Source organism: Pimephales promelas, chromosome 24, assembly GCF_988280905.1.
Source record: "Pimephales promelas chromosome 24, fPimPro1.hap1.1, whole genome shotgun sequence".
In the NCBI taxonomy this organism is placed as follows: Eukaryota; Metazoa; Chordata; class Actinopteri; order Cypriniformes; family Leuciscidae; genus Pimephales; species Pimephales promelas.
The window spans coordinates 27,738,753-27,761,611 of NC_142792.1; the positions used below are offsets into that span (position 1 = coordinate 27,738,753).

The window sequence follows — 22,859 nt, forward strand, 5'->3', positions numbered from 1 at the left end:
AAAAATCGCTGGAGAGCAACTCAAGAATTCGGAACGGGCCAATCGAGAACCGCCCGCACCTTCTTGGGATCCATGCTGATACCCTCAGCAGAGACCACTGAACCAAGGAAGGTGACCAATCGAGAATGAAAAACACATTTCTCGGACTTAACGAAGAGACGGTTCTCGAGTACTCGTTGTAAAACCCGACGAACGTGCTTAACGTGTACTTCGGGTGAGGGTGAGAAAATGAGGATGTCGTCCAGGTAAACGAATACAAAGACATTTAACATGTCACGCAAAACGTTGTTGACCAACGCCTGAAATACAGCGGGAGCGTTGACCAGACCGAAAGGAAGAACACAATACTCAAAGTGACCTATAGGGGTGTTAAACGCGGTCTTCCATTCGTCTCCCTGTCTAATGCGAACGAGATGGTATGCGTTATGCAAATACAATTCAGTAAAGACCTTTGCGCCCTGCAAGATTTCAAAAGCTGACAACATAAGGGGCAAGGGGTAGCGGTTCTTGACCGTTATGTCGTTCAACCCCCGATAATCAATGCAAGGGCGCAACGATCCATCCGTCTTTTTAACAAAGAAGAAACCAGCACCTGCTGGCGAGGAGGACCGAACAATAATTCCAGCATCAAGGGACTCAGAGAGGTATTTCTCTAAAGCCTCTCGTTCAGGCGCAGAGAGAGAATACAATCTACCACGAGGAGGCGTGGTGCCAGGAAGGAGATCGATGCAACAGTCATAGGGGCGGTGAGGTGGTAGAGAGACGGCCCGGGAACGACTGAAAACCGCCCGCAAATCGTGGTACTCCTCCGGGACACCAGTCAGATCACCAGGTTCCTCCTGAAAAACAGACACAGTTGAAACCACAGGAATAGCAGACACTAAACAATTAACATGACACGAAAGACTCCAAGACAAAATAGTATTCTTGACCCAGTCAATATGAGGATTATGTTGGACTAGCCAGGGATGCCCTAACACAATGGGGGTAAAGGGGGACTGAGAAATGAGAAAAGATAGTCTCTTGACGGTTTCCTGAGATGGAGAGACTCACCGGACTGGTGACACGGTGAACATTAGAAAGAATACTACCATCCAGGGCAAAGACGGTGGTGTTCCCCTTTAAGTCCACAAGGGGGATGTTATGTTCCCAAGCCCATCTCTCATCAATAAAGTTCCCCACAGCCCCCGAGTCGATCAACGCAGGACATGGAATGGTGGAACTGGCCCAGCGAAGGACGGCAGGCAGAGTGGTACAGGCTCTGGATGAAGAGGACGTTACAGTCGCGCTTGCCAGTACTCCTCTGTCTACTGGTGAGCTCTGGCTTTTACCGGACAAGATGCTGCGAAGTGGCCAGCCGTGCCGCAATAAAGACACAGCCTGTTGGAGATGCGACGCTGTTTCTCCTCTGGCAGAAGGTGAATGCCACCCAACTGCATGGGCTCTGGATCAGGTCTAGCAGTGACAGAAAAAGAAGGGTCGCGAGGAGTGGTGGAAGCAGCACGAGCACGACGGAGTTGCTCAAAGCATCTATCAAGGCGAATGGCCAGCTCTACACCGAGTCAAAAAGGCTCTACACTCAGTCGGATTACCTGCATAATATGGTGGATTGTTAACACGGGGTTCAGGAAGAGAAGGACGACTCGGAACGACTGGGAATTCTTGATGAGCATGAAGGAGGCGAGCAGACAGATCATTAACCTGTGCGGTCAAACACTCCACTGCATCTCTGGCAGCAGATAATTCCTGCTCGTGATGACCCAGCATCACTCCCTGGATCTCTACAGCAGAAAAAAAGATTCCTCCTTTGCTGGATCCATACTGGTCTATAATATAATAACAGTCTATAATATGTCCGAACATTGCCATAATTAATCATCAATGAAAATTAAAAACGGGTTTATTTCAAAAACATTGTTTAACAAATTAATAAAAGAGGTGTTAGCACATCGCAGGTGTCTTGGAAGACGTGGGTAATATTATCCATTTTGCAACACGAACAACTGGAGGTAAGCAGCAGTAATTTGTAGCTAGTTTGAACTACAGAACTTAAAGATCTCCCTCTTTTCGTTTTTATTTTAATTTTATTTTTGCTCCAGATGAAATGGTTAAACTTCTGTTTTCGCGCAGTTGCAGTGAGGGAAAAAGCACTGAGTTTAGGGCAATCGGTTCGCAGCTTTGCTTCAACTGTGCGATATAGTCACGAGGAGCGACCAAAATTTCTGACATGCCAGAAATTCATCCGACCATCTGATTGTCGATCGGGAGAGGTTAATCGCCTCTCGTTTCTCCCTGTACACTGCACAAATACTGCATGACAAAGCTGAAAATCGGTCCGACACTAGAAAGAGTCGCACGAGTCAGAATTCGGCTCAAAATTGGACGAAAATTGCACAGTGTATGCCCGCCCTAAGATCACACAGACTGCTTTAATACTTTAATAAGTAATTTTTTTGTCACTTTACTTTTGTTACTCTTTTTTTGTGGGCCAGCAAGTGTGCACAGATAAGGCAAAATGGGGGCCTCGCTTTGCCAAATTTTTAACAGTATTACAGGGCCTGTAATCTCAATAAGCTTAAATTTTGTGTCTTTTTTTAGTAATAGGAGTGGAGAGACCGGATAAAAGCCACCGGGAAATGAGACCAGAGGAGAGAGAGACCAATGGAGGACTCGTGTGTGTGTGTGTGTGTGTGTGTGTGTGTATGTGCGTGCATGCGTGCGTGCGTAATAATCACGTTTTTGTGTGTAAAAGAATGAACAGCTTTTACCAAACTATACTGCTATACTGAGATGAGTAAAAATCGACTGAAATATGTTGAAATATATATTTTTTTTAAAGTAACGTATTAAACCGCAAATGAACATTTACAACAAGGCCAGACCCAAGTAGCTGAAGGCCAGTATCAGAGCAACCTGGGCTCTCATAACACCTGAGACTGATCGACTCCATGCCACGCCGCATTGCTGCAGTAATTCAGGCAAAAGGAGTCCCAAATAAGTATTGAGTGCTGTACATGCTCATACTTTTCAGTAGGCCAACATTTCTGAAAATGCTTTTTTTTGTATTGGTCTTAAGTAATATTCTAATTTTCAGAGATACTGAATTTGGGATTTTCATTAGTTGTCAGTTTTAATCATCACAATTAAATTAAATAAACATTTGAAATATATCAGTCTGTGTGTAATGAAGGAACATAATATCCAAGTTTCACTTTTTGAATGGAAATACTGAAATAAATCAACTTTTTGAGGATATTCTAATTATATGACCAGCACCTGTATATATATACCGTATATATATATATATATATATATATATATATATATATATATATATATATATATATTTAATTCAAATTTTTTTATTGCATTGTATTTTGTTTTGTACACTTATTGTATTTTTTCTTAATATTACACATACAATATAATACAAATAACAACAATATGTGTACTAGTGTTGTTGTCCTTGGGGCATTAGGGTCAAAGAAGGGGTGGGGGGTTGTTGGAGAGAAAAGTAGTGCTGTGTATACAAGATGTTGTTTCTGTACAAAATTCTAATAAATATATTTTGAAATTAGAAAAGCTGGGTATGTGCATATGCGTCACCCCTTTTTGTCAGTCAGACTTTGGACCTCACGCAAAACTATTTCACTGACAAAATCACTGGGCAGTGCTGACAAAAAATTTTTGTGTACTTGTACAAGTGTGTGTTTCTGTACTCTGTGTGCGTTTTTATGGGAGAGTGGGATAAAGCGATATAAAAAGATATTTAGAGGGAAAATCATGGAAATAGTTTGTGATTTTTATCCTATTGTTTGTTATTAGGAGTTCAAGCATGAATTGCTGAAACCCTATTGTTATTGTTAATTTACCCATAATGCAACATTCTCCATGTAAAACTGACCGTGCAGGACGAACCGTAAGTCCTAGAGACTTGAAACTTTGTGGGCTGGTAGTACTCATATCCGCTGACAGCGTCACAAAGGCACGCCCCGATCGGCCTGACGGGGGCGCTACAGCGGGCAAAAGTACTAAATGGCTCATAACTCCTCAACCGTCGAGCGTAGGCTCAAGTGTCTTACATCGTTGGAATCCTTGGCTCCAGCCGGACAAGATGCATGCCTCGGATTGGCTCGCCCTTCATTGGACAATTTCGAGTAAATTGCGTTTTTTTCAAAAACAAACTTTTGAGAACTATTTCTAGGTTTTTGGCCAAATCTGAACCAAACCACTGCAGAAATGTTCTGTGGAGTCTCAGTGTCTATAATCAGTAAAAAATTTCACAATTTCAATTATCGGTTGCTAAGGGGAACCAAAATGTTTGATGGCACGAGAGCCACTTTTACTAAAACGGTTATAACTTGTGACTGAAATGAGATATTTTTGCTAAACTTCGGACACCTTTTCATGAGCTCATTCTGAGGTCACATGAAAAAAATCACGATGATTGGCCACTTGGTGGCACTATAACAGGGAAAAAAGTCATGAAAATGGCCATTACCGCAACCAACCACTAGTCAAATAAAAATTGGCATGCAGTCTGTTTGTGCAGGGTACCTTTATAGTCTATGAGAACATTGGTGTATCTCAAAAAACTCAGTATAGGTCATCGGCACAATGCCCTGAAGGAGCCTGAGAATTTTCAACCCTGCGTTTTTTCATGGAGTGCCTTCTTCACACTCGTGAATCCTTGATGAGCCCAATGATACCAAACATGCCAGGTTTGGCCTTATAGTTTTTGTAACGGTGACATGTAGAGCTTTGAAAAAAATAAATGAATAAATGTTGTTATCTTCAAAGGTGTTAGTTCGATCAAGACAAAAAAATTGACAATTTGAAAACAGGCAAATAGCTTTAGCAATTGACATAATGCCCAAATGTAAATAAGTTTCTAAACTTCATAACGAAATGAGATATTTACAACACATTTTACATATATATGGGCACACTTTGAGGACTACTAAAAAAAGTGGTGTAGATCAGGCAAGACAAGATTCTGTTACTGTCAAAAAAAGACAAAAATATATTTTCCTAAGTAAATTGTTGGTATTGGCTGTAGATGTTCTTTTCTATGTTCTGATTTTATTTGTTTATTTGGATCCTCATTAGCCTTCTCTTCCTGGGGTCCCAACAATCAAATACAAATACTATGTTTAATCAAAACCAATAAAAAGTTAGGTCAATGAAGCTAACATTTATTCCAAATATCAAAAACAATAATTTACCATATATAGTGTTATTAAAGGTGCCATCTGTAAAAATTTAAGTTAAAATATCCCAAAAATGAGCTACACGCATCAAAAGAATGAGAAGAAATAAGGTTGATGATGTCATTAAAAAAATAACAAGTTATAGTGCTGCCGAGATATTAACCTTGAATTTATTTCAGCATGCTAAATTACTAGCCCCAGCCCGGCAGGTGTCATAATACCAGTTTCAGCCATGGGAGGCAGTATTTGGGTGGGCAACATAACCATCAGTCAAACTGCAATACACGAATAACTCGCATGGCTTGTGGGTCTACATCTACGTGAACCTGATGTCAATCATGTGGAAACAGCCCACTACTACATTTCAGTTCTGGGAAGAGTTCAAAAAATTATTGGTCGATATTATGCATAAGGAATACATTCTGGTAAGTTGTAACATACTGTATCTTTCAACAGTGTTCGAGTTCTTTTACCATTAGCTAGTAGAGATGATCGGTTCATGTGCACTCTGTCGTGTAACATTTACAAGCACCAAAAGTGTATTTATTGTTTGAATTGCGTAATAAAATTAACAAAATCTGAGAGCTGAGATTTTTTATATATCATAACTAATAGGGGTGGGGAAAAAAATCGATTCTCGATGCATCGCGATGCGGACGTGGACGATCCTGAATCGATTCACAAATGTCAAAAAATCGATTTCAAAAAAATTTTTTTTATATGTATTTATAATAACGTAATATTGACGGAACGCGAAAGACGGAACTCTGAAGCGCGGAAGTGCAGTGGCGGGACCGTCTGTGGCGTGCACATAACAGAGATGAGATGGAACGCGAGATCCAAACACTTTCCTTGTTAGGTTAAAAGCTGACGTGTGGAAATATTTTGGCTTCTGAAGTTGAAGGGGGAAAGGAGCTGGACAAGAGCCGCACTAGTTGTACGCTTTGTGGAATAAAACCAACGACGGAAACACGACAAATATGATAAGCCATATGACACCTTTCCAGCCAGAGGAGGAAAAACACTCGGCTGCACCAGTCGTTATATTATTTATTTACTACAAGTATGCTCCTAGTTCAAGCACACATTTATTTTCCTGGTCGTTCTTTGTAATGTTAATAAAATATATTGTGCATTAATTCTTTATGGGTCATTAATTTGTACTTTTAAAGCAAATTATTTATAGTCACACACAAAAGATTCAGATAATCGATTTGTAACATTATAAATGTCTTGTACTTTAACTTTTGATCAACTTAATTTATCCTTGATGAATAAAAGTATAGATTTCTTTTTTCTTTTGCCCAAAAAATTTTATAAAAATTCTTACCGACTCCAAACATTTGAACGGTATTGTTTAATGTTACAAAAGCTTTCTATTTCAGATAAATGCTGTTCTTTTGAATTTCTAGGTGATTCTCTGAATCGGGTGCCCTTCAAGTCCCCCAAACTTGCTTCAAATATTTTCAATTTAAGGAAATCACAAAATACATTTTAATGCTGTCAATTAATAGAACCAGGTGCATTTGCATTATAATGCAACAAAATTGCTTTTGAAAAAAATTTTGAAGTTAATAAATGTAAAGATAATGAGTTGCCTAAGTAGTAGATAACAAGCATGTTTGCATGTGTAACGGTTACCAGCTGGAGTGCCCTCTTGAGCCACCAGAGGGCACTCCAGATAAGACTATGTTTCACACAAACTACATTTCCCAGAACTCACTGCCCGGACTCATCATCACTGATCACATTCACCTGTACCTCATTCACTGATTGCATTCACCTGTGTCTCATCCTGTTAGTGTGTTTATATATACCTTGTGTTCACGTTCAGTGTTTGCGAAGTCTTGTTGTACTGTGTGTCTGCATTTCTGAGCGTTTTCCGTGTTTGTTTTCTGGTTTTTGATTTTTGGATTGTTCTTGGATTCTGATTATTGCTGCCTGCCCTGACCTCTGCCTGTTTCTTGGATTCCCTTTCTTTATTCTCCATTGTCCTGTCTGCCAATTCTCGACCCTGCCTGTACGACTATTCTTAATAAAGCTGCATTTGGATCTACATCTCCCAGTCTCGGAGCAGTTCGTAACAGAAGACTTCGCCACACCGAGATCCAGCAGCCATGCCAACAAGAAGCCCAGACGTCCAGATCTTGCGTCTCCGTCAGGAGAATCGGTCCGTCGAGGACTATGTTTCTGAGTTCATTGAACTGGCCCATTTCGCCTCAATGAGCACAGAGTGTTTAATGATCTTTTTCCGAGGAGGACTCTCTGAACCACTCAGTTCACTCATGCCCTTACACAATCGTCACGGGACATTAGAGGACTATATTAACCAGGCCCTTTTGCTAAGCGGTTCCTTGTTTACTGTGGGCGTTGTAGAGAAGGAGCTCCATGAACCCGTGGTATCTACTCAACCAGAGCTTCACGTTATGCCAGAGCTTCATGCCGAGCCCGCGCTCACCGTCAGCCCTGCCGAGCCCGCGCTCACCGTCAGCCCTGCCGAGCCCGCGCTCACCTTCCAGCCAGAGTCTCGTCCCGCCGAGACAGCCCAGCCAGAGTCTCGTCCTGCCGAGACAGCCCAGCCAGAGTCTCGTCCTGCCGAGACAGCCCAGCCAGAGTCTCGTCCTGCCGAGACAGCCCAGCCAGAGTCTCGTCCTGCCGAGACAGCCCAGCCAGAGTCTCGTCCTGCCGAGACAGCCCAGCCAGAGTCTCGTCCTGCCGAGACAGCCCAGCCAGAGACGCTCCACGTCACTTCTGCCGAGCCAGAGACGCTCCACGTCACTTCTGCCGAGCCAGAGACGCTCCACGTCACTTCTGCCGAGCCAGAGACGCTCCACGTCACTTCTGCCGAGCCAGAGACGCTCCACGTCACTTCTGCCGAGCCAGAGATGCTTCACGTCATTTCTGCCAAGCCAGTGTCTAAAGACAAGATGGCCGCCTCCAAGCCAGTGTCTAAAGACAAGATGGCTGATTCAGAGACTGTTCAAATCACTTCTGCCGATCCAGATTCTGTTCACGTCACCGCCTCCGAGCCAGTGTCTCCAGACAAGATGGCCGCCTCCGAGCCAGTGTCTCCAGACAAGATGGCCGCCTCCGAGCCAGTGTCTCCGGACAAGATGGCCGCCTCCGAGCCAGTGTCTCCGGACAAGATGGCTGCCTCCGAGCCAGTGTCTCCGGACAAGATGGCCTCCTCCGAGCCAGTGTCTCCGGACAAGATGGCCTCCTCCAAGCTAGTGTCTCCGGACAAGATGGCTGCCTCCAAGCTAGTGTCTCCGGACAAGATGGCCGATCCAGTGTCTCCGGACAAGATGGCCGATCCAGTGTCTCCGGACAAGATGGCCGATCCAGTGTCTCCGGACAAGATGGCCGATCCAGTGTCTCCGGACAAGATGGCCGATCCAGTGTCTGCTCCCGATCCAGTGTTTGTTTCTGTGTCTGTGTCTGTCCTTGTGACCATTTCTGTTGTAGTGTCTGTTCCTGAGCCGGTGCCTGGTCCTGAGAGGGCATCACTGCCGTGGCCGCCCGAGGGGTCTTCGCCACCGTGGTCGCCCGAGGGGTCTTCGTCGCCGTGCCTGCCCGAGGGGTCCTTGCCGCCGTGGCCTCCCGAGGGGTCTTCGCCGCTGTGGCCTCCCGAGGGGTCTTCGCCGGCGTGGCCGCCCGAGGGGTCTCCGCCGCCTTGGCCTCCCTTACAACCTGCTCCGCCCTGGCCGCCTGCACAGCCTGCTCTGACCTGGTCGCCTCCACAGCCAGCTCCGCCGCAGTCTCCAGGTCCTCTTCCGCTCCACGGGCCTGGCCCTCCATCCCGCCCCCAGGTCCGCCTCCGCTCCACCTCCCTCCTGGACATTTTGAGGAGCGTCTGGAATCCGCTCCTTAAAGGGGGGGCTATGTAACGGTTACCAGCTGGAGTGCCCTCTTGAGCCACCAGAGGGCACTCCAGATAAGACTATGTTTCACACAAACTACATTTCCCAGAACTCACTGCCCGGACTCATCATCACTGATCACATTCACCTGTACCTCATTCACTGATTGCATTCACCTGTGTCTCATCCTGTTAGTGTGTTTATATATACCTTGTGTTCACGTTCAGTGTTTGCGAAGTCTTGTTGTACTGTGTGTCTGCATTTCTGAGCGTTTTCCGTGTTTGTTTTCTGGTTTTTGATTTTTGGATTGTTCTTGGATTCTGATTATTGCTGCCTGCCCTGACCTCTGCCTGTTTCTTGGATTCCCTTTCTTTATTCTCCATTGTCCTGTCTGCCAATTCTCGACCCTGCCTGTACGACTATTCTTAATAAAGCTGCATTTGGATCTACATCTCCCAGTCTCGGAGCAGTTCATAACAGAATGTCCCCACTAACCATCATTATATTTTCAATGAACATCAAACAAATAAAAAGTGCAATTAATACCAAAATGTTGCTGCTGCTAATATAATCATATGTTGATCTAGTGTATTTTCGTTTACTGTTGTGAAATGGAAAATCAATAATCGGTAATCGAGAATCGTTAATTGCGTGTCTCGCGGAGAATTCATGAGAGTTGGCAGCTCTGAATGGCGTTAGCTTGGTCAACCTCAGTGAATGCTCTCTGTCAAATTAATTCAAACTAACAATAGAAATATAATATGAAAAAAAAAACAAATACCATTAAACTACAAATAATAATCTGGGCTTTTTATTTTCCCATATCGTCGAAATGCACCGGCTTGTATTTGATACAGGCGTCTATGAGACGGACTTTATAATTTAGTGCTGAGATGTTGTTCATTGAGTCTCTAATCTCTAAAAATCTCCAAATGCTACACGTGAAACTGCGGCCTTCCAACCTTTTACTATCGTGTCAAATGATTTGATTAATATGCACTAGGGAGAGAGAGCAAAACAGCGCTCGCCTGTGTTGTTTGAAGACGTGAGAGTGCACATGAGCGCGGCCGCTACACAACTCACTTTCTGGAGGTATACTGCGCCCATCTGGTATGGAATATGGAGTATGATTTGATTTTTTTTCACAGATGGCACCTTTAAAATAGTTTTTCCTAATTAATTTTCCTAATTAAAAAATGTGTAATATCAATGGTAAATCCTTCCATAGTTTCATTCTTCTCTACATTACAGTCCAATGTTTTGTAGTGGATTTTGAAACAGGAAACAAAACAAAAAAATCTCTTTTATGCATGCCTGTGTCACGGTTTGGTACTGGAGTGCAGGCAGAACTAACAGGAGGAGTCCAGATTCACAATGAAGATATAATTTAATTCGAAATACAGGCAGGAAGACAGGGTAACACCGGGTAACATACAACAGCGACAAAGACAGACTGAATAAGATGGAACTAAATACACAGAGGAATCAACCAAAACGAGGTGCAAACAGGTGGAGATGATGAAACAAGACGAGGAACAGGTGGCTGATGAGGGAGTGAGATCGGGAGTAGAGACAAAAGGATCCTGGAAAGTGTAGTGCAGATGACGAAGACAGACTGGTGCAGACGACAGGCTGTGACATCACTCCCCCCTCCCGGTAGGCGTGACTACACGCCGTAACATCAATGGGGAGGGGGGGTGGGCTCCGCCCTGGAGGCTTCCTCCTCCGGACCACGCCCTCCACAGCCTCCAGGGCGGAGCAGGCTGAGGGCGTGGCCAGGGCGGAGCAGGCTGAGGGCGTGGCCAGGGCGGAGCAGGCTGAGGGCGTGGCCAGGGCGGAGCAGGCGGAGGGCGTGGCCAAGGGCGGATCAGGTGGTGGGCGTGGCCAGGGCGGATCAGGCGGTGAGGACCCTTCGGGCGGCCACGGCGGTGAGGACCGTTCGGGCGGCCGTGGCTGGGACACTGGGCCCCCCCCAAAAAAATATTTGGGATGAGTCCCCGGATTAGGAGCAGACGGAGAGTGGACGGTCTCTGGCTGGACGGTCTGGACGGTCTGGACGGTCTCTAGCTGGACGGTCCGGACGGTCTGGACGGTCTGGACGGCCTCGGGCGATGGCTGGACGGCCCGGACGGCCCCGGGAGATGGCTGGACGGTCTGGACGGCCTCGGGCGATGGCTGGACGGGGCTGGTTGGAGCCCGCGGTGAGGGGAGCTCAGGTTCGGGAGGGCTGGACGGAACCAGCGGGGGAGAGAGTTCAGGCTCGGAAGGGCTGGACGGAACCACCAGAGAGGGGAGATCTGACTCGGGAGGGCTGGACGGAACCAGCGGGGGAGAGAGTTCAGGCTCGGAAGGGCTGGACGGAACCAGCGGAGAGGGGAGATCTGACTTGGGAGGGCTGGACGGAACCAGCGGGGGAGAGAGTTCAGGCTCGGAAGGGCTGGACGGAACCAGCGGAGAGGGGAGATCTGACTCGGGAGGGCTGGACGGAACCAGCGGGAGAGAGAGTTCAGGCTCGGAAGGGCTGGACGGAACCAGCGATGATGGGAGTTCGGGCGTTGGAGTGGTGTTGGACGAAACCAGCGGTGAGAAGGGTTCAGGCTCGACGAGGCTGGACGGGGCTAGGGTTGAAGGAAGCTCGGGCTAGGCAGGGCTGACGTGGAGCGCATGCTCGGCAGGGCTGACGGTGAGCGCAGGCTCAGCAGGGCTGACGGTGAGCGCAGGCTCGGCAGGGCTGACGATGAGCGCAGGCTCGGCAGGGCTGATCGGGACCAGTGAGGATGAGGGTTCGGATTTTGGAGTGGGTGCTGGTGGCTTCCCCCACGGAGAACGGGGATTCACAACACACCAGCACCCACTCCACACAGGCGGCGAAATTATCTTCGGGACCGCTCCCTGGGAGGCGTGCCCGGGACCGCTCGCTGAGGCTGGCGATGTAGAAAACACACAGCGAGCGGTCCGAATAGTGAGTGAGGCACGCCAACTCCAGAAAGTCCCTGGTATGGGACTCCAGGGAGTGGTCTTCCTGGTCCAAACAGAGGAGGCTTACCGCTGGAAGGTCCATAACTCTTAACTTAGTGGTCAGTCGATCTGTCACGGTTTGGTACTGGAGTGTAGGCAGAAGTAACAGTCCAGAGTCCAGATTCACAATGAAGATATAATTTAATTCGAAATACAGGCAGGAAGACAGGGTAACACCGGGTAACATGCAACATCGATCGACAAAGACAGACTGAATAAGATGGAACTAAATACACAGAGGAATCAACCAAAACGAGGTGCAAACAGGTGGAGATGATGAAACAAGACGAGGAACAGGTGGCTGATGAGGGAGTGAGATCGGGAGTAGAGACAAAAGGATCCTGGAAAGTGTAGTGCAGATGACGAAGACAGACTGGTGCAGACGACAGGCTGTGACAGCCTGGTGTTAAAACATGAGTAGCACTACTATACAAAAATTGAGAGTACAGGAAATTTGGAATTCTTGACACAGAAATATTTCTTATAAAACAAAGCAGAGACAATCTTTCACCAGTAGGCTACATTCTTATTCTTATATTTTTTGTCTTTATGCACTCAATCAAAAGCCTATAAATAATAAATAAAAACTCAGAACTTCACAAAAATTGATGAGCGTATGTGACATAACATGATGAAGAAGCATGCACAGTTTCATGGAGATCAAACCATAGGTGGCGCTATAACTGTTAAAAAGCTTTAAAACCATGCATTTCCAATGGTAAATTGCCTGTATTGGCTGTAAATGGTGTTTTCCATTTCCAATATTTTCCATCTACTACTGAAAGTCAAGGTGGATTGTTGGGAGGAATTGTGAAGCATCGTTTTTTGAGTCAAATCCAATATTGGATTCCATTTGTATTGGATTCACAATCAAAATCCATTTGTATTCCAGTACTGGGTTTGAAAGTTTTTATTTTTCCTTCACAAATTGCGGAAATTGAATCATTGTTGAATCATTCATCTCAAAAGAAACGGTAGGGTGCAACAGTTCACAAAATTTACGGTTCGGTGTATACGATTTTGTGTGCGATACATTGGTGTCATGGTTCAGTTTGTTTTAGATACAACAAAAAGAAAGAAATGCCAAAGAAATTTCCTTTTAATTTTTTTTTTCTTTTTAAATTAAAACTAGCATCATAAAGTATGATCACTTTTTTTACTTTGAACAAGGATGGAGATATACTTGACTCTAAATATGGTATATCATGGTAAATCATGCTTGCTACATAAAACTTAATGTCTTTTGATGCTTTTGTGCTTAAAGGCCTTAAAGGCCTAAACTGCTTGAACCCCACTAAATGCTGCTTGCAGCTTTAATATTTTGTTTGTCTTTGTGGGTTTTGTTTCTTTTGCTGTTGTAGGCTGTCAGGACCTTTGAAATAACTGAAATCATTTTGCAAAGTGGTATGGAACTGTAATGCAGTCAAGACCTGAATAGAACTACTTTCAAAAATAATTGCACGCCTTAGAATCTTTATCAGCAAATCAGAATGAAGCATTCAACAGCCGTCTAGTATAACTTTTTGCCATTTTTTCTGCTCTACATACTTGAGTTTGTCCAGTGTGCAGTTTCGATCCTCCAGTTTTTCAGAGAGCAGCCTGACTCCTGAATCTCCTGGGTGGTTGTAGCTCAGATCCAGCTCTCTCAGGTGTGAGGGGTTTGAACTCAGAGCTGAAGACACATGACCACAGCCTTCCTCTGTCACCATACAGCCAGACAATCTATAAAGACATACAGAAATAGTCCACCTGACATTAGTTTGGCAATCAAATCAGTCTTTTTCACACAATGATCATAGTTAATGCAGGCAGTGGCTCAGTGATTCATGGGGGTTGTCTACAAACCAGAAGGTTGGTGGTTCAATCCTCGGTTCCACCCGACCAAGTGTCAAGGCGTCCATGAGCAAGACACCTAACCCCAGCTGCTCCCGACGAGCTGGATGGCGCCTTGCATGGCTGACCCTGCCGTCAGTGTATGAATGAGTGAATGTGAGGCTATGTAAAGCGCTTTGGTGGCCTTTGGGTCTGTGAAAGCGCTATATAAATGCAGTCCATTTACCATTTTAGTTTGTATTTTCAGCTGTTACATTCTGTAAATTCAGTCTTAAAGTAACAAAAACATCTCTATCATTAATTATGATCATGGCTTTTCTCAAAAATCGAAAATAGGATGGGGGGCATCTCAGGTTACAAATGCAACCTATGTTACAACTGCAACGAGACACTAGGTCAGGGGTCGGGAACCTTTTTACCAAGAAGAGCCAAACGAACAAAACAAAATTGAGAAATTTTTCAAAAGAGCCAGAGCAAAGTTTACACTCGTATATTAGACAAATTTGCAACAGTAATATATAATAACAACAGTAGTAATATACGACTTGCACTGGTAGCAGTTCTGGTAGTTATATAACGTTACAACAACAACAACACTGTTTTTTTTTCACAAAAAACAGTTGTTTTTTAGTGTGTGTGTGTGTGTGTGTGTGGGGGGGGGGGGTTGACTAGCTTTCGTGAGGCACATAACATACGCGCATGCATGACAGAGCCTCTCTGCCATGCACGCGCCGCGCGATATGTAGGCTATGTTATGTGCGCAGTATGTTTTTATCTCCCTCTAGATTCCGGGAGATTTTAACTAATTTTCGGGCATCAGGGATATGCTATCAATATGCGGGAGACTCCCGGAACTTCTGGGAGACTTGGGATGTCTGATATTTTGTTCACTGACATGCTGGTTTATAGCACACTGGATGAGAAGCGCAGCGCCTCATTTAAAATTCAAACACTTTATTCTCTAGGACTCCTAGACTAGGAGTGTATACCGGTGACCGGCGGCACATTCAGTGTCTGTCCGCGGCGCCCAGCAACGGCTCAGCAGGACCTTGTTCAAAAACCTGCCTCGCCACAGAGCGCCATTTACATAGTTTTATACAAACCCAATTCCATAAAAGTTGGGACACTGTAAAAATTGTGAATAAAAACAGAATGCAATGATGTGGAAGTTTCAAATTTCAATATTATATTTAGAATACAACATAGATGACATATCAAATGTTTAAACTGAGAAAATGCATAATTTTAAGGGAAAAATAAGTTGATTTTAAATTTCATGGCATCAACACATCTCAAAAAAGTTGGGACAAGGCCATTTTTACCACTGTGTGGCATCCCCTCTTCTTTTAATAACAGTCTGCAAACGTCTGGGGACTGAGGAGACAAGTTGCTCAAGTTTAGGAATAGGAATGTTGTCCCATTCTTGTCTAATAAAGGCTTCTAGCTGCTCAACTGTCTTAGGTCTTTTTTGTTGCATCTTCCTCTTTATGATGCGCCAAATGTTTTCTATGGGTGAAAGATCTGGACTGCAGGCTGGCCATTTCAGTACCCGGATCCTTCTTCTACGCAGCCATGATGTTGTAATTGATGCAGTATGTGGTTTGGCATTGTCTTGTTGGAAAATACAAGGTCTTCCCTGAAAGAGACGATGTCTGGATGGGAGCATATGTTGTTCTAGAACTTGGATATACCCTTCAGCATTGATGGTGCCTTTCCAGATGTGTAAGCTGCCCATGCCACACGCACTCATGCAACCCCATACCATCAGAGATGCAGGCTTCTGAACTGAGCGCTGATAACAACTTGGGTTGTCCTTGTCCTCTTTAGTCCGGATGACATGACATCCCAGTTTTCCAAAAAGAACTTCAAATTTTGATTCGTCTGACCACAGAACAGTTTTCCACTTTGCTAGAGTCCACTTTAAATGAGCCTTGGCCCAGAGAAAACGCCTGCGCTTCTGGTTCCCGTTTAGATATGGCTTCTTTTTTGACCTATAGAGTTTTAGCCGGCAACGGTGAATGGCTCGGTGGATTGTGTTCACGGACAATTTTTTCTGGAAGTGTTCTTGAGCCCATGTTGTGATTTCCATTACAGTAGCATTCCTGTGTGTGATGCAGTGCCGTCTAAGGGCCCGAAGATCACGGGCATTCAGTATGGTTTTCCGGCCTTGACCCTTAAATGGTAAATCTATTTACCATTTAAGACGCACTATTAAGTAAGATTAAGTAAGATAAGTAACTTTTAAGTAAGATATACTATTTATATCTCAGACGCACTGGCGCATAGCTGGCCGCGGGGCCCACGCAAGTGTGCGTTCCCCCAGGCAGCCATCACTTCCGCTAGAGCGTTGTCCACTTGATACCTTTACGCGTTGAAGGGGACCTCTTCATCAACTGGCTCTTCCCACGGGGAAGACCCCCGGAGATGTTCGATCAGTGTCGTGCTTTCCTTCCTGCAAGAAGGGTTGGAGCGTAGGCTGTCGCCCTCCACCCTTAGGGTTTACATCGCGGCCATTGCCGCGGCTCATGAGCAGGGGAAGGTAAGTTTAGGGGAAGGCACGATCTGATCATCAGGTTCCTGAGGGGAGCGGGGAAGCTAAATCCGCCTCGCCCTCCCCTCGTTCCCTCCTGGGACCTCTCAGTAGTTCTAAGTGCTCTGTAGAGGCCTCCCCTTGAGCCCTTGCAATCGGTAGAGTTAAAGTTCTGTCCAGTGAAGACAGCACTCCTGGTTGCATTGGCCGCCACAGGAGGGTAGGGGACCTGCACGCATTCTCCGTTGACTAAGAATTCGGGCCGGCTTACTCTCATGTGATCTTGAGACCCCGGCCTGGATATGTGCCCAAGGTTCCTACCACTCCCTTCCGGGACCAGGTGGTGAACCTGCAAGCGCTGCCCCTGGAGGAGGCAGTCCCAGCCTTGGCACTGCTCTGTCCGGTACGTGCGCTCCGCGTCTACGTCGACAGAACGCGGTGTTCAGGACCTCAGACCAGCTCTTGTCTGTTATAGGGGGAGCCAGAAGGGAAGGGCTCTCTCAAAGCAGCGGCTGTCTCACTGGTTAGTGGACGTCATCGCTTTGGTTTACCAACAGCAAGGTCGACCGTGCCCACTTGGTGTGACAGCCCACTCCACTCGGAGTGTGGCTTCCTCTTGGGCTCTAGCGCATGGCGCCTCGCTAACAGACATTGCAGAGCTGCAGGCTGGGCAACACCAAACACCTTCGCCAGATTCTATAATCTGCGAATAGAGCCTGTGTCCTCTCGCGTACTCGCTTCCGCCAGTACTGGACCCGCTTGGGTGTCTTCGCTTGCTCGCCATTCCACTCCTCGGACTGGATACGTGCGATATTTCCTCAGTAGTCTTCCGTTGAAGCCTTGAGTCCTCCAGCACTTCTGATGCAGGCACTACTGCTTTTTCTCTGGATGCCGGCTAGGTGCGTCCGTGTGCACGGTTCCCTATGGTAACTGTCTCATGTGTATTATCCACTGTAAGCCTCTCTGAGCATGTGTCTTTGCTTGGCAAGCCATCTGCCACTCCTGGAGTTAAGATTCTAGCCACCCGTAGGTTGGTGCTCCAGTGATCTCCATATGTAGTCCCTCCCTAACACGGCCATATGTGTATTCCTATGTCCTCCCTACGGTAGGCATTGGTAGCAAGCCCCTCCCGGGATATGTTTCCCAGTGTACCTTGGTATTCCTGTGTCAAAGTAAGTAACTCCTGTGTAAGCTAAGTAGGAGTCCAGACTTTCGCAGAGCACTGGAAGACAGCTTGAAGATGTCGTGATGGCACAGACCCCCATTCTCCGTCATTCCACCGTAACTCGGAGTGACTACGAAAGGGAACGTCTCGGTTACGGATGTAACCCTTGTTCCCTGAGTAGGGAACGGAGACGTTACGTCTCCTTGCCACTTCTGCTGTACCGCTGGGTAGACGCCGGAGTTCAGTCTTGGCTCCTCAGCGAAGACATACTGCGGTTGCGTTCACTTCCTCCTTTTATACCCACGGGGTGGGGCGGAGTGACACTGCAAATTCCGCAGCCCCAAGGCATTTTCATGCCATTGGCTCGTTATTAAATACTCGAAGAGAATTGGCTTTCTATGAAAAACCCCCATTCTCATTCCGACGTAACGTCTCCGTTCCCTACTCAGGGAACGAGGGTTACATCCGTAACCGAGACGTTTATGTAACCCAAAGTTTGTTCAACAACCATCATGGTACAGGCCCCAGTAGTCCGGCCAGGATATTGTCATTTAAAAAGTGAAGTTGCAGCCCTTAACTGTCATGTAGATGTTGTCATGTTGTGTTTTGTTCTGATGCTCCACCCTCCACCTATCTACCAATCAAAAAGTCAGTAGTGTTGCTGCATCCGTGTTGCCAGCGTTGCTGTAGTTACCACAGCTACAGCTACAAACGTGTCGGATAAATTTCTGCTGGATCCTGCAGCCTATCTGCAAACCCCGAGTCAGGCAGGAGGGGGAGGGGATACACCACTCTACAGTAATTTGAAAGTGATTGCCGTACCAGTTTTGGCCACAATCTTACATACAGCTCCTTTAAGTAACATCAGACTTTTCTATTTTAGGTATTTAAATGTTTATTTTGTCCTCCAAAGTTTACTATTAGACAATATTTAATTAAACCTTGTGGGCTGCATCAGACTGCTCCATTTTGTTTGTATTTATCTTTGTCTTATATGAAGCATCAGTATGGGGATCAGTATCGGCCGATATGTATGACAAGAAATCGGCAATTGGTATCGGCTGCAAAAATCCTGATTGGAGCATCCCTACTAAATGGCTTAACATACGTGGTGCAGGGTGACTGTTAGGGTTTGGGTTGTATATCCTCTTCACCCTCATTAACCATCTCCTGCTCTCTTGGGCTGGTTGTTTATGCACTCGCTGCTGGATCAGAGGATGTTAGTGACAACACATCCTCTTCCTGCAGCTCACTCTCGCGAGTCTCTGAAGGGCGTGAAAGATTAAAAACTCTCAACCTCGTCAGCGAACTCCCTGAAACCCCACGATTCCAGTCTCTGCTTTGCCTGAATCGCGTGGTACAGATGTCTGTCCCCCTTCCCTCGAGAAGAGAGTAGATCCCTCAGGAACTGATGGCGCATGCTCTGAGCTCAAACAATAAACACACAAGTTGTGTGTCATCAAGTATCAATATCTTAGACATGGATGCAGACACTTCCTGAAGCGTTTTATACAAGCCATGATTACCTTTTTGAAGTTTTCCTTCTTTTAGGTTGAAGAGTACAAACAAAACAGTCCCTGAAGGCGAAAAATTGTTCTCCACGCTCCCCTTATATACTTCCGAGTTGCACAAATATTAAATAATAATAATAATAATAATAATAATAAATCATTACATTTTATATAGCGCTTTTCTAGGCACTCAAAGTGCTTTTACATAGAAGGGGGAATCTGTGCAGCTCCACCTGGATGATGCGACGGCAGCCATATTGTGCCAGAGCGCCCACCACACACCAGATTACTGGTGGAGAGGAGACAGAGTGAAGATTCACCTCAGTATCTGTAGCTGACAGTTTGGGCTCTTCAGTCCATCAGAAAGAAGCTTCACTCCTGAATCCCGCAGGTCATTGTTAGTCAGGTCCAGCTCTCTCAGGACGGTGTTTGAGGATTGAAGAACTGAAGACAAACTCTCACAAGACTGAGCAGTGAAATTACACATGGAACATCTGTACAAGAAAAACACAATGTAATTGCATACAGAATAAATCTTAGCGGAGTGATTTTTACATAATTAATGCAAGATAAAACCAAATGCAAGTATTTGAGTTCAGACCTCAGTATCTGTAGCTGACAGTTTGGGCTCTTCAGTCCATCAGAAAGCAGCTTCACTCCTGAATCCTGCAGGTCATTGTTACTCAGGTCCAGCTCTCTCAGGACGGTGTTTGAGGATTGAAGAACTGAAGACAAACTCTCACAAGACTGAGCAGTGAAATTACACATGGAACATCTGTACAAGAAAAACACAATGTAATTGCATACAGAATAAATCTTAGCGGAGTGATTTTTACATAATTAATGCAAGATAAAACCAAATGCAAGTATTTGAGTTCAGACCTCAGTATCTGTAGCTGACAGTTTGGGCTCTTCAGTCCATCAGAAAGCAGCTTCACTCCTGAATCCTGCAGGTTATTGTTACTCAGGTCCAGCTCTCTCAGGACGTTTGAGGATTGAAGAACTGAAGACAAACTCCCACAAGATTGAATGGTCAGATTACAGCCAAGTAACCTGTGTGGAGAACAAAACAAACAGCAATATTAATGTGTTTCTCATGTAGGGTTTTTAACAGGGGTTCTCAGCTCAGGCCCTTGAGATCCACTTTCTGGCCGAGTTTAGCTCAAACCCTTATCAAATATACCTGAACTATCTAATCACGGTCATCTGGATTACTATAAAGTCGCAGGTGGGTGAGTCTGATCAGGGTTAAACTCTGCAGGAAAGTGGATCTTGAGGGCCAGAGTTGAGAACCCTTGGTTTATAATCTGAAGCACACATAACAAAATCACCAGAGTAAATGAACACTGCTTAGCAAGTTGCCAAATCCACCAGGGGAAGTAGTTCAAAAGTTTACATTGAATTGAATTGTTTATTGATCCAACAATCAGCTCTCATATTCATATGAGTGCTGTTCTTCCTGTGGTCAAAAATCACTATTACATATAATTTTTTACAAATTAAACATACATTCATACAACAAACTGACCATAAACCATACAACAAACATCCATAAACAAAAACATTGAGTAGAAGATGAACTAAAAAATATTCCTTAATTTAAGTCGGTTAAATTTAAATCAACATCATGAACTAAGAACTAAGAGTTACAACATACCAGTGAAATATCACAATTCTCTCTTTAACTACATACCAGTGAAATATCACAATTCTCTCTTTCAATTTTTACACCACAGTAAAAACTACTAGCCTAATTAATGTCAATTTAAAACATTATTAAAGACAAGTAAGCAGTTAGTAATAAAAAAGAACAAATAATACAATTAAAAATAGCACAAATTAATACAATAGAACAAAGAAAAGCAACAAATGAAATAAAAAGTTGTTTTGGGGGGTTTCAGGTAGGTCTAAGAAAAGTTTTCAGGTACATAATTTGAATAAAGTAATAAAATGTGAAATAATACTGGATATTCATTACTGTATAAATTGAATATAGATGAATCTTTTATTAAGTTACAAAAGTAATTCAGTCAATAGCAGGGAGTGATTACTTCGCCTTTGTAGTTTGATTAACAGTCACAAACATTAGGCTTTTATTAGGCTGCTGCTGACCGAATACACAACTCGCTAAGACGGATGTTTTACAAAATGATATGTGAATTTGTCCGTTCAAGAGCAAGATATGAAAGAGAATTTAATTCAATTTGCTTGCTGTCTGAGGTACTTTCAGGGCCCACGCTTCGGATGTTTGCGTTCATGAAATTTCTTGACCTGCAAATGTCCTGTAATAATGTAGGTGTCACGGTGCGGGTGCAGGCAGAAGAACAGGCGGAGATCAGAATCTCGATAAAGAGACATTTAATTCAGGAATACAGGCAGGAAGACGGGGTACACAGCGTAACATCGAACATTGACCGACAAACACAGGCTGACAGAGGGAGAACTAAATACAAGCAAGAATCAAACTAAACGAGGTGCAAACAGGTGAGAATGATGAATACAGGACGAGGAACAGGTGGCTGATTGGGGAGTGAGTCCGGGAGAGGAACAAAAGGATCCGGGGAAGTGTGGTGCAGATGACGGGACACAACAGGTGAAGACGACAGACTGTGACATTACTCCCCCCTCCCGGAAGGCGTGGCCTCACGCCGTAACATCAATGGGGAGGGGGGGTGGGCACCCTGGAGGCTGTGGAGGGCGTGGTCAGGAGGGAGAAGCCCCCCAGGGCGGAGCAGGCTGAGGGAGAGACCAGGGCGGAGCATGCTGAGGGTGTGGCCAGGGCGGAGCAGGCTGAGGGCGAGGCCAGGGCGGAGCAGGCTGAGGGCGTCCCCAGGGCGGAGCAGGCTGAGGGTGAGACCAGGGCGGAGCAGGCTGAGGGTGAGACCAGGGCGGAGCAGGCTGAGGGCGAGACCAGGGCGGAGCAGATGGAGGGTGAGACCAGGGCGGAGCAGAAGGAGGGAGGACCCCTGGTGGAGCCGATGGTAGTGGGGCTGACAACACCAGGGGGCCGACTGACAGGGGCGGAGCAGATGGGAGAGGAGACCAGGGTGTAGCTGAGGGACAGACGACATTGCGTGCTGAGGAGGGACCGAGGGACCATGGTGACACCGTAGGCTCAGGTGACCAAAGTGATGACAGGGGCACGGAGGGACACAGTGAGGTCAGAGGGCGTGAGGGCTGACGGGTGACTGGAGGGAGTGAGGAGTCCAACTGAACCGAAGGGGTGACAAAACGGGGCGGAGCCAAAGTAAGGAAGTCCATAGGTGAGGGGAGGTTGACGAGGGAGTGAAGGGAATCCGGAGGACCGAGGGAGCCTGGCCGAGCTGGTGGACTGAGGGGCCATGGAGGAGCTGAGGGAGGTAGGAGCCACGGGGGAGCCGATGGGACCGGGGGCCGAGGAAGTGTCTCTGAGGAGGAGGTGTGAGGCGAAGGCCGGGGATCCAAGGACCAGACTGGGTCAGGGGAGCTGAAGGGCAGAAGGGCAGGGCTGACGGTGAGCGCGGGCTCGACAGGGCTGACGGTGAGCGCAGACTCGACAGGGCTGACGGTGAGCGCGGGCTCGGCAGGGCTGACGGTGAGCGCAGACTTCCGGGGAACGAGACGTAACCGGGGTCGCAGGACCGGGTAGGGGATCCCCCGGAAGATCACGGCGTCCATGTTGCTTTAGGGTCGGTCAATCTGTCACGGTGCGGGTGCAGGCAGAAGAACAGGCGGAGATCAGAATCTCGATAA

The 22,859-nt window shown here is 46.0% G+C and overlaps 2 protein-coding genes across 12 annotated transcripts in view; both read right to left on the reverse strand.

Moving 5' to 3' along the window:
- Nucleotides 1-22,859, reverse strand: part of pacsin2 (protein kinase C and casein kinase substrate in neurons 2) — a 401,742-nt gene that overhangs the window by 226,223 nt on the left and 152,660 nt on the right. The window lies entirely within an intron of this gene.
- LOC120475106 (protein NLRC3) overlaps nt 1-22,859 on the reverse strand; it is a 58,919-nt gene that overhangs the window by 23,484 nt on the left and 12,576 nt on the right. For 2 of the 11 annotated variants that reach the window (XM_089126852.1, XM_089126851.1), the window contains 4 exons: nt 20,010-20,180; nt 19,729-19,902; nt 19,448-19,621; nt 13,637-13,810 (listed from right to left, as the gene is read on the reverse strand). In XM_089126852.1, the coding sequence (XP_088982978.1) occupies nt 13,637-13,810; nt 19,448-19,621; nt 19,729-19,902; nt 20,010-20,180 (693 nt within the window). The remainder of the gene's footprint in view (nt 1-13,636; nt 13,811-19,447; nt 19,622-19,728; nt 19,903-20,009; nt 20,181-22,859) is intronic. The other 9 variants (XM_089126853.1, XM_089126855.1, XM_089126857.1 and 6 more) reach the window with 8 other exon arrangements.